The 12015-nt window shown below is 33.3% G+C and overlaps 1 protein-coding gene across 2 annotated transcripts; it reads right to left on the bottom strand.

Annotated features, from left to right (window-relative positions):
- Positions 1–285: 285 nt before the first annotated feature.
- On the bottom strand, positions 286–10781 carry LOC140446186 (uncharacterized). Of its 2 annotated transcripts, none has more exons than XM_072538723.1 (6): positions 10679–10781; positions 10404–10616; positions 5251–5347; positions 4982–5183; positions 3982–4134; positions 286–918 (listed from the first exon to the last, which is right to left on the bottom strand). In XM_072538723.1, exons 2-6 carry the CDS (start codon positions 10486–10488, stop codon positions 793–795), a joined length of 663 nt encoding a protein of 220 aa, XP_072394824.1. In that variant the 5' UTR covers positions 10489–10616; positions 10679–10781; the 3' UTR covers positions 286–792. The 2 variants fall into 2 exon arrangements, with proteins under 2 accessions (XP_072394824.1, XP_072394823.1); XM_072538722.1 differs by having other exon boundaries at positions 10404–10605; positions 10679–10770.
- Between the last annotated feature and the right edge of the window lie 1234 nt (positions 10782–12015).

Below are 12015 nucleotides of genomic sequence, written 5' to 3'. Positions count from 1 at the left end.
TAAATTGGGTAATTGGAAATTTTTTACCTCACAATACATACAGAGAATAGGGGAATATTAATGTAAACAAAGACAAAAAAAATATTCTCAGTTAATACGTCTTAGAAAAACCGTATACCTGACTTGCAATATTATATTAGGGGACTCGAATGTAAACAAATCGTTGTTCAGCGACAAAAAAAATCTTGAAAACTGAATACAAAACTTGTTATATTATCGATCGTTTTACATTCCCTTTTAAAAGACAAACGCAGATTTCCTGGTAATTTTTAATGCGTACTATCGAGATAAACAAAATAGGGACGGGCTAGAAAACTTTATACATAATTTATATTATTATATAGATAATATAGACACAAATTTAAAAACGCTACACTCTTCTATTTAATTTATGTCCTCGTACAGCAGGCTCTCTTACGTCTTTCATCAGGGGATAATAATAAATGAGTTTCTATAGTTTTTACGACATGTTGGACAAGCATAAAATCGACCGGTTACTATATCTTCTTTTTTTCTTCATTTTTCGTTAACCACGCTCCTAGATACTTGTAATATCTTAACTCTATTATTGTTTTAGAAACATTTAAAATTTAATTATTATTTGAATATTTTTTAGTGACTTAGATATATTTTATTTACATTTGAACTACACCATATGTCGTTAAGATGTTTTAGTATATTTTGTAAATAATTTAAACTGTAAATTTAAATTGAAAGTAAAGTACGTTATTTATTATCTTTATATTTTGCAGAAATTTTAATATGTTTGACCCTACAGCTTAAATTCTAAAATTATTGACTTAAACTTGAACTTGTTCTGGATGTTGATGGTTTTTTACAATTTAATTTAGATTGCAAATAGTCTAGTTTTTGCTGTAGCTGGAAATTTTCGTATGTTAAAATATTAGTCTTGCGAACCTAAAATATATAGATATATAAAAAATAAATACATCTACATAAAATCAATTTTACCAGCTTTACTATAAAGTTAGAGTATTATTATATGCCCACTTGACAGTAAAGAATGGTATACTAAAAAAACTGTTCTCATGTAAGAGCAATAACTAAACTACATTCATTTTACAAAATTCCAACTGTCAACAAACGCACGTGAAAGCCAAACAAAGTCGTACTGAGGTGTATCATATGATTTTTAATAATATTTACTTTGGAAACTATCATTGTAAGAATTTCTTGAAATTTAATCATTGTGAGCCAAATTTAATGTTCCATTGAAGAAAAATGTGCTAAAATAAAATATTCATTAACTGAGAGATACATAACAAAGTGAACATTTTCAATAAAGTAGCATTGTCATAAGTTTATTAAAGCATAAAAACATACCATTTAAATTACTCAAAGTCTAAGGAGCTACATGTGCTGCTGTCTTCATCTGGACTTATTATTATAATTATCATTATTATAGGTTCGATATGGTTCTCTATTATATTGTCCAACTTCCACATTTTGGACTCGACTTTTTGTTGAACGTGTTGCACACATTTCTGCCACGTAGTTGGACTAATATTATTGATTGTATCATAAAAAATATTTTTCATATCTGCAAATTTAAAAGTAGTTTTGGCTACCACATAATTTTTTACTTCTACCCAGATGAGCTCTATCGGATTGAGCTCACAATGGTATGGAGACAGCCTTAACACTATTTTGTTTTGGCTTTTTGCCATCTCATCAATGATATATTTATTATATTGTCCCTTATGTTCCTTAACTATAGCCAGCAGTTGCACTTTTAACATGGAGTCCTCAAACCCTATATTTTTTGATTTCAGCCACACTTGGATGTCAGCTTTTCTAGAAGCAGTAGTTGGAATTTTTTCCAATTTTCTGAAATGATAAGACGCGTTGTCCAATACTATGATAGAGTTGTCTTCTAATCGGGGCAGTATATTTTTGAACCAATTTTCGAAAGATTTCCCGTCTATCTCTTCATGGTAGTCCCCACTTTTTTTTATTCAAACACCCACAGTCCTTCTGGAACAAACCCATCTTCACTGCCAATGTGACAGATTATTAGTCTTTTTCCTTTTCCTGGAAATTTTATTATTTTAAAATTTACTTGAAGTGAAAAAGCACATTAACATTTACCTGCAGAATTTTTTAACCCCGTAGAAAGTCCATCTAAAAACGCTTTTTTATAAAACGTTACCGAATTGTCGACCCATACTTTAGATTTGGTGTACCAGCGTTTAGCCAAGTCTCGTCTAAGTAGTAAATTTTGCGATTTTCATTTCTGTAGGACTTAATTTTTATCAGAAATTCTCGTCTCCACAAGACAATTTCGTCCCTGTCCATCAAAATGCTGTTTCGCTGACGACGTTGAAACTTAAAATTTATTTCTCTCAATAAATTAAAAAACGTAGTTCTTTTGAAGTTAGACAAAACCGGATCTTCATTAACAACCCTCAGAACTTTGTCTATTGTGAGTATTTCATTTCGAATAAAGAATTTGATGGATTATTTTTCTTATTGCTTCTCTGTCAAATTCATCCAGCGAGTTAACAATACTTTTACGATGCTCAACTGATTTTGGTGTCGACAATGTTCCCGTAATTTCATATTCATGAACCACATTGCGTACACTACGGCTACAAACGCCTACAATAGATAAAAAATAACAATATTTGTTAAATAAAGTGAAAATGCGCACTCTAAAATAAATAATGGAGAAACAATATCAGTACCTGTTTTATCTGTTACTCTAACAGAAATCGCACTTTTCGACATTGTAGGGTTCTCCTGTATTTCCGTTTTAAATACATTTATAATCATTTCCTTCGTTTTAACGTCAAAATGTCCCTTTACTGGTCTTTTTTTTAGATGGAGTGAGGGTTAAATCAATATCAAGGAGTTCATCGGCTGTATCAGTGCTTGACATTTTTGTTATTCTATTTATCTTCAATAACTTAATGTACTTAGTTGATTTTTTAACTTATTGAACTTTTTTATAAGCTATATTTTTGCTAAGAATATGTTTTTCGATAAAATACTTACTTTTTGAGCTATTTGCGGAAAACCGTCTAACAACGTGGTTTTTTTATTCAAAAATGATCATATTCACTCACAAATAACTCTGTAAATATTGACTTTGTGCAAAAACTGTATAAAATAAAAGTTGCTTAGAATTAGTCAGTTTATTCAATTCTGGACTTCTTTTGAACGCATGATTTTTCACACCCGAGAAGGGGTGAAACTCACCCCCATAGCAAAAGCACACATCGGCGCAATATCACTTTTTTTCTTTGCCATTAGCTATGTATATGTCAAATTTCCTGTAAATCCAAGCGGTTCTTTAATATCTACAGCAAAAACCGTAAATACATGGACTAAAAAGGAAATAAAACATTTCGAAACATCAAAAAATTAAAATATTGGTTTCTCTTACTTTCTGGATTTAGTAAAAACCATTGAGAATATATATATAAAGATAACATAGCTATGGTAAGATGTAAAGGAAAACTATCGCAACCTATCAAATATGAAACTGGCATTAGACAAGGAGATTCGCATTTTGCCTATTTATAAAGTAGGAAGAAGAAGAAGAAGAAGGTTTCTCTTACCTTTATTAAAGTGATTACCGCAAGCTATTTTTACTTTTGATTAACAAATACTTTGTTTTTGGATACTAAAAGTTCACTACACACTATAAAACTTAATACTAAACACTTAAACTAAACTCTAAAAAATAACGCGACCAGTAAATAACTTAACAATAACTATAATATATAACACACAATGTATTAACTTAAAAACCAACATGCTACAATTTGAATTTAAACAGACTGGCAAGTTTGGACCTGTAAAATGAGAATCCGTCTGGCTTAAGGCAATAAATTATATTTAATAGTCTCTTGACGAATGAGAGGGCGAATATCAACACGTGCGTTTGTTTACAGTTGGGAATTTTCTGAACGAATGTACTTTACGAAGATTTAAACTACTGTTTAATTTCAATCTTACCTCCTGAATTAGTAAAGCCTTTTCTGAGCTTGATGTGTTCTGCAGCTGTTCTATCAATACATTGTCTTTTTCAATTGATTGCTCTGTTAATAGACTTACAAATCTATTATGCACTAGACGTAAAGTATCCCGTTCAGATTTAAGTTTGTGAATCTAAAAATAATATAAAAATTTTACAGTCTGTAGATATTATTACAACACGTCTACCACAAATACATAGTTTAGACAGTTGGCATAGTTGGAAAATAGCAGGCTGGATTTACTCCAGAAAAATCAACAATTGACCAGATTCTCGTGAAAACATTACAATTTAACATTGAAACCCATCACCTATTCGTCGACTTCAAGACCGCCTACGACAGTGTCAGGAGAACAGTACTATACCCATCAATGCGTGAGTTTGGTATATCAGAAAAACTTATCCGATTAACGAGAATGACAATGTCTAACTTAAAAGTCAGCGTTAAGATACAGGGAGAGAATTCTCGATCCTTTGAGATAAAGGATGGACTCAGACAAGGGAATGCCCTAGCTTGCCTTCTTTTTAACATTGCCTTGGAAAAAGCATTCCGAGATACACGAATTAAAGACGGCGGTACTATTTACAATAGATCGATACAAATCTTAGCATACGCTGATGACATTAATATAATAGGGCGTAGCAAGCGAGATGTTGAGCAATATTTCCTAGAATTGGAAACGACGGCGAAACAGGTCGGTCTAGTCATCAACGAAGACAAAACCAAATACATGTTGGTTACTAAGGATCCTATGATCCTATCTAATGAGGAACGGGAAACCGCATTTTCAAACTATTACCCAAGGAAGCAAACGTCAATACTACAGACTGTACTGTTTCAAATAGTCTTAGTACATAAATAACAAATTCTGGTGTCGCTTATTGGGGTACTGCCAGCAATGGGAGCCACTACCTTAGATACGAAGAAAAACTTTTCTTCTGAGATATTCTAGATGTGCGTAACTGTATTATCAAAAATACCTTTTTATTTTTCCTATTTTTAGTCCTTTTAGCCTGATCTAGTAGCTTGGTAAATTCTATGTCGTACTTCTGAATCATAAATTTAAAATTTTCAATTTCTTGTCTTAACCGTGCATTCTCTGATTGACATTTACGTACTTCGTTATGCCGAATATCTAATATTTTTAAGAGGCCATTTTGATTTTTGACTAATTCTTCATACCTAAATTAAAAAGTACTGTTATAAGTATATTATAGACTTATTAATTATATGCTGAAGCTGTACATACTTGTATTGTAAATGTACTAAACTTACAGTACCGCAGGAAGTGTTAGAGTCTGTTCTTGAAAGGTCTTTGTCAACACGTTCATCTAATTGTAACATATCTAAAAAGTAATAGGCATTTATTAGCATTGTTTAAAAACTAGTTCGTGTATTACATACATAAGAAATGCAGAAATAAAAACATTATTACTGCACTCGAGGCTTTCCCAGAGAGTTATAGCAACTACTGCAGGTGTTTCAAAGTCTATAGTTAATCGAATAAAAATAAAAATGAATTCAAACGAGGCATTGGAACCGGGCCGTGTTGGAAAATGTGGCAGGAAAAGGATTACTACTCCTCGTACTGATCGTAAAATTAGGGATATTTGTCTCCAAAATCGTAAAAAGAGTGTGACACATCTGACTACGATGATTAATGATGAAGGAATTAATGTTTCCAGAAGGACAGTACGACGACGACTGGCCGAAGAGAATCTGCTAGGTCGCCGGCCTATGAAAAAACCACGGCTCACCGAAGCCATGAAGAGAAAGAGACTCCAATGGGCCAAAAAACACCGAAGTATGACTGTTGAAGACTGGAGTCGAGTAAGTATGACTTTTTTTAACGAATGAAGTTTGTGAACAGCGAATATTATCATTTTTACAGGTATGCTTCTCCGACGAATCAACATTTCAGATTTTGGTGGATAAAAGTGCGTTTGTCCGACGACGTCCTGGGTAGCAGTTCCATCCAGATTGCATTGTGGAGAGAGTTAAACATCCGGTGAGTGTCATGGTGTGGTCTGTAATCTCGGCAAAGGGTATGGGACGCTTATACATCGTGGAAGGGACAATGAGACAGGACCAGTATAAGCGAGTACTTGAAATTCGGCTACTGCCCCAGTTCAAAGAATGGTTCCCTGGTGAAAAAAATTACATTTTTATGCACGATTCTGCACCGTGCCACAAAGCCAGGAGTGTAACTTCATATCTGATCAAAGAAAATATTGCAGTTCTGCCCTGGCCGGGAAACTCACCTGACATGAAACCTATAGAGAGCATGTGGGAGTTAACCAAACGGGAGATCGCCAAAGATGTTATCACCACGAAGCGGCAGTTGATTGAAGCTCTTATTAGAGAATGGCATCATAACCCTAACTTAAAACACAACGCAGGAGTTTGTATTCAGAGCATGCCCCGACGCGTAGAAGCTGTAATTGCAGCAAAGGGTGGCATCACTAAATATTAAAATTAGTCATATTATGTTAAAAAAATTTTGCGAAAAAAATAAATGGTTTTACTAACAAAACTTAATGTTTTTGTGACCCTAATTTCTCAATCTCTTATACAAAAAATAAATGCAAGCCTTAAAGCCAACAAATTGCAAAAAAAAATCAGTAAAACTAAAAAATTAAGAAATCTTTTACTGTCCCTAATAATTTGGCCACCCACTGTATATATTAAAAATCTAAAAGACGTTCACACCTATTTTTTATTCATCTTATCTAAAGACGACCTTAAAAGGTTCCATCAGTAAACAAAACTAAGGAGTAGGTTTAAAAAAAAGAGGTTTTACGCTTGAAAAATACGATAAATCCTGTTGCAGTAGTTTGCCCAAATATTTCACCAATGGTTACAGCTTATTTCAAATCGAGAGGCGAGCCCTTCCACGAAATAGTTAATCGCGCAGACAATAGAATATCTATGATCAGACCCATGCAGTGGCGTTGCAATATTAAACAAATTAAATTATTTGAAATCACACTAATTACAAAATTATTACTCACTTAAATAATAAATGGAGTTTAATTGTACACAGATTGTTTTAAGATACCAAACTTTTTGTTTGTTATAATACCATCTTTAATAATTTATACTCTATAAAGTTTGGTAAAACTTAATTTCTAATTTAGTATCAGTAACCTTAAAACTGTAATTATAAAGTCATTATTAATGACTCCTTAACGACTCGTTAAGGACATACAAAGAACTGATAAGAATTATTTTCGAGAATTTCTAGTCACTGGATTTCAAACGAGTTCGTAATTTAGTCTCATTATGTTGTCGAGTCTCAACAAGAAAGGTACTACCACGCGTATTAGAACTGTTTTGTAGAATGGATATGGTTAAGTGTAGTACGAGTAAACAGATCAGATTGACACCAGAATCCAAAGGAATAGTTTACAACGTATTTAAATATATGCAAATACTATTTCCTGAAGATAATCGAACCAGTATTAAAGACCGTTTGAGTGAAGCTACTGGAGTATTTTTACGTACAGTAGAAAGGATCATTCAATAAGCGAGTATATTAATAAACGCAGAGTCAAATAATACACTAAAATTTCCAGCTACAACACTTGCTAATGCTAAAAGAAAAGCAATCATGACAGACTTGAAGGAGTTTGGAGGGGACATCGTTTTAAAGAGATACTTTTAAAACGAAATAAATTATACCTACAGAATCACATAAAAATTATTGCATTCTTAATTAAGTAGAATAAAGAAAAAATCTTTGGATCGTTATAATAAATTTCTGATCACATATAAATGGGCACGTTATACATGTTACTTAAACGGGATAGATTTATATCTAATAAGAAGTACTTTAATACTACTAAAATTTATAATACGAATAATAAATAAACAATACGAAGATATAAGTAAACCACTAAAGAAATCCAAAAACAATAAAGCACCAGGACCAGGGAACATAAAAATGGAACTGCTGAAATATGGAGGCGCAAGGATAGTATTCTTTATACGAATGTTGTTCAATAAAATCGAAGCAGGAGAGAAGATTCCCGATGAGTGGAATTTATCATACATGTCCTCCATTTTCAAAAAAGGTGACAAAAGGTCACCAAATAACTACAGAGGGATCAGTGTAATGCCTTCAATAGCAAGAATCTTTTCATCAGTTATAAAAGAAAAACTAGAACAACACATGGACCATTATAGCGAAGAACAAGCCGGATTCCGAAAAGCCAGATCATGTTTAGATAATATATTCATTATGAGACAGGTGATTGAAAAGAACAAAGAAAAAAAACATTGAAACACATATGACCTTTATCGACTTAGAGAAAGCATACGATAGCGTGCCCAGGAAACAAGTATGGGAAGCAATGAGAAGAATGCGCGTTAGAGAGAAATGGGTAAATATAACACAAAGACTGTATAAAGAACCACAAGTACAAATAAAGTTAGGTAATGAAATAACAAAAACAATCACCGCAACAAAAGGCATCAAACAGAGATGTGGTCTCTCACCTACACTTTTTAACATATATATAGATCAGGCTTTGAAAAGATGGTATAGAAAATGCGGAACAATGGGCATACCAGTACAAGAGAATATATTACATTCACTACTTTTCGCAGTTGATCAAGTCATTTTTGCACAAGACAGGGAGGATATGGAATATATGATAAAGAAATTAAAGGAAGAATATAAACTTTGGGGACTAAAGATAAATATGTGCAAGACCGAATACTTATGTATTGGACTCGAAGTTGCAGATTTGAACTTAAGTTTAAAAGAAGAGACTATTAAGAGTTGCAAGGCTTTTAAGTATTTAGGGTCAATGATTAGCCGAGATGGTACTTGTATGAAAGATATAGAAATGAAAATAGCACGGGGAAAACAAGCTATAAGAGCACTTCATGGAGTGATATGGAACAACACTCTAACCAAAGAAAACAAAAAGAGGATTTTTCAAAGCATAGTGATGAATATTACCCTATATGGAGCGGAAGTATGGCCAATGACAACAACAATACGAAATAAAATAAGAACAGTTGAACTGGACTTTATGAGAAGATGTCTACAAATCACAAGAGCGGATACAATAAGAACGGAGGAAATATGGAACAAAATGGAAGTAAAATGCTCAATTACAAAAAAGTTGGAAAACAGAGCCCTGCAGTGGTACGGGCATGTACAAAGAATGCCAGAGTATAGGTGGCCGAAAAGAATATTAAACTGGGACCCGCCGGGAAGAAGACGGAGAGGAAGACCTGCTACAAGATGGAAAACATACGTCGAAAACGCTATGATAGAGACCTCAGAGAAAGTGACTGGGAGAATAGAGTGCTGTGGAGGACGAAAACGGCGAACTCATAATGGGAAAAGCCGAAGAAGAAGAAGAAAAATTTATAATACTACTGGAGTACTGTGATAAATTTATATCACAATTTGAAACTCTTGACATCAATATATCCTAGTCCTGTTCTTTTATATTAAATAAAAAATATTTACATTTTGCACTCACTGGAGAACCTTACGTTAGTAGTTATAGTAATAGAGTAACACAAAAACATAATACTGAAGAGAGTTATAAATTAACTTGGAGTCAATTCGATCCGATTTAAGTGCCTTTAATGCTGCCTGGCAATTTTTATAGATCTATCCCTGCAGTTCATCTTTATTAGTTCCTGCATGCACATCTTTATATAGGTAACAAAGCATTCTAAATGCCTCCAATTTTCTACCTAATTGTCTACAATTAGTTCATGCATCTATTCCGTTATCATCACCATCAGTGGCATTACAGCTCGTTATGAGCCAAAGCCTTCTTCAGAACAATCTTCCATTCGCCCGTGTCTCTGGCAACTCTTCTCCGTACTTTAACTCCGATGGATTTTAGATCATCCTCTATGTTATCTTGACACCTAAGTTTTGGTCTTCCTCTGGCTCGTCTTCCCACTGGTCCTCTTCGGTAGAAAGTTTTTCTGATCGTTGCATCTTCATCTCGCCTAATTACTTGTCCTATCCATCGAAGGCGTGCTAATTTAATACATTTTACAACGTCAGGTTCCCCAAAACTTCTGTATAACTCAAAGTTGTAGCGCCTACGCCACAAACCCTGTTCTTGGACTCCTCCATATATTTTCCTTAGAATTTTTCTCTCGAAACCTTTAAGCAATTCTTGGTCATTCTGTGTAAGTGATAATCTATTCCGTTATGTATTTTATGAATTGGTAATCCAAAAATTTGTAAGATTTAAGGTGTACCTACTGATCATTAAATACCTTTACTGTTCAAGCACTACATGAGTCGTTCGTAAGGGCTCAAAATCTATAAACTTCGGGCATCAATTACCTAAAGCTATTGGACCATAAAGACATCCTACGGTAATCAAGGATAAAAGATAAAATAATAAATAGATTAGGTACCTATTAGTTGTTTATTTTCTCTACTCGTTTCATTCAATTGCATTTCCATATTTTGGTTTTTTAGTTTATCAGCGTTCAATGCCATAAAAATTAGTCGATCTAACTTAGCAGATTTGACGATACTTGCACCTAATTCATCAATGAGGGCGTAAATATTTCTAATTCCTTTTAAAAACTCCTTTTTGCAAACACGTGTTGTTTCCTAAAAAGAGTCTTAATAAAAGATATACTTAAATAAAACAGTATTAACTCAATGAACGTCTTTAAATACATACTTTACGAAAATCAATCATTAGTGTTATTAAAAAAAGATAATTCCAGAAAAAATATTATCGTTTCTACAAAATTAAGGTTAACAATGACATTGTCATATTTAACTAAATCTAGATAGCATCAGATATTAAAAAATAGGAAAATAAATATAGTCTATTTCTACACATAAGTTTTAATTGAGAATTGTCGACAAAATCTGGCAACGAACTAAAAATGTATTTAACAGTAGCTGCCAAGAAATAGACGTCGACAAGATTCGAAAAAATAATTTTCAACAAAAACAGTTTAAATTTATTAAAATAAGGGGCATAAAAGAATTGTAGATATTCATATTTAATTTATTTATTATCCTATTGCTATTGTGTTTAAGATCTGTTTTTTCGTTTAATTCTCAAAAATAAGCCTGGGTTGTTGTTTGGGAAAGTATGTAGTTATTTATTTTATTCCACATCTTTCGTTACTTCTATGTATACAAACATAGATCTTTTCTAAAAAGGTTTTGGGAAGTCGAAAACAGTAGGCACCTGTTAGTTTTGTCCCAACACGACGAAGCTCGTGGAGGATATTTCTAAGTTGTTGATTTTCCGAAAGTTAACAGGCCGATTTTCTGTTTACCGCCGTTTTTACAACCCAATCCTCTTTATTTATCTTTTTTCTCCCGTTTATCTTCGCTACATTTTCGTTATTCTTATGCATATCTTCGTTTTGTATGCTAGAGAATCGCTTCAGGAAACTCCCGAATCTCAAAGAGACATATGTTGCATTATTGGAAGATTTTATTACTTCTCAATATATGATGCCGGTTTCTGAATCCGCTTTTACATCGACTATTTCTTATAACTCTCACAAAGTTTTCAAAAAACAAATTTTTATTTTGCTTCTTTTCTCCAAAATTCGTACTAGCTTCGACGCCAATCTATATGACGTTCGAGGTGTACCTATCTCTAATCGACGCTTTTGATACTCGCCCTCAAAAGGCATCTCGTTCTTTACTTAATTTTCGATATTTTCGTTGTTGTTTCATTTGCGATATAAGGCAAACGTATCGACAAATTAAATAAAATAAGGAATTTTGGAACTATAAAGGAGTTCTCTGGAGATCGGATGTGATTCTCTTTGATCTACTTACCTTCTGCAGTGAGAACTCGCTTAGCTTTTAAAGCTCGATGGGTTTCCGCTAGGCAATAGGCTAGCAACCATCTCGACAGCCTTCCGTCAAAATCACGCTACAAGTGATTCTCTTTGATCTACTCACCTTCTGCATTGAGAACTCGCTTAGCTTTTAAAGCTCGATGGTTTTCCGCTAGGTAATGGGCCAGCAACCATCTCGACGACCTTC

The sequence above is a fragment of the Diabrotica undecimpunctata genome, chromosome 7, assembly GCF_040954645.1.
Source record: "Diabrotica undecimpunctata isolate CICGRU chromosome 7, icDiaUnde3, whole genome shotgun sequence".
Taxonomy (NCBI): domain Eukaryota; kingdom Metazoa; phylum Arthropoda; class Insecta; order Coleoptera; family Chrysomelidae; genus Diabrotica; species Diabrotica undecimpunctata.
Note: the sequence above shows the minus strand (reverse complement) of the source record. Positions and strands in the feature narration are given on the sequence as shown.

Bases quoted from the DNA above. Each gene is read 5' to 3' on its own strand.
- LOC140446186 (XM_072538722.1), bottom strand. The intron at 5,348-10,403 runs GTACCTAATCTA...ATTACTTTTTAG, and splicing joins AGAAAATAAACAACTAATAG to ATATGTTACAATTAGATGAA. The intron at 919-3,981 runs GTAAGATTGAAA...TATATATTTTAG, and splicing joins AGGCTTTACTAATTCAGGAG to GTTCGCAAGACTAATATTTT.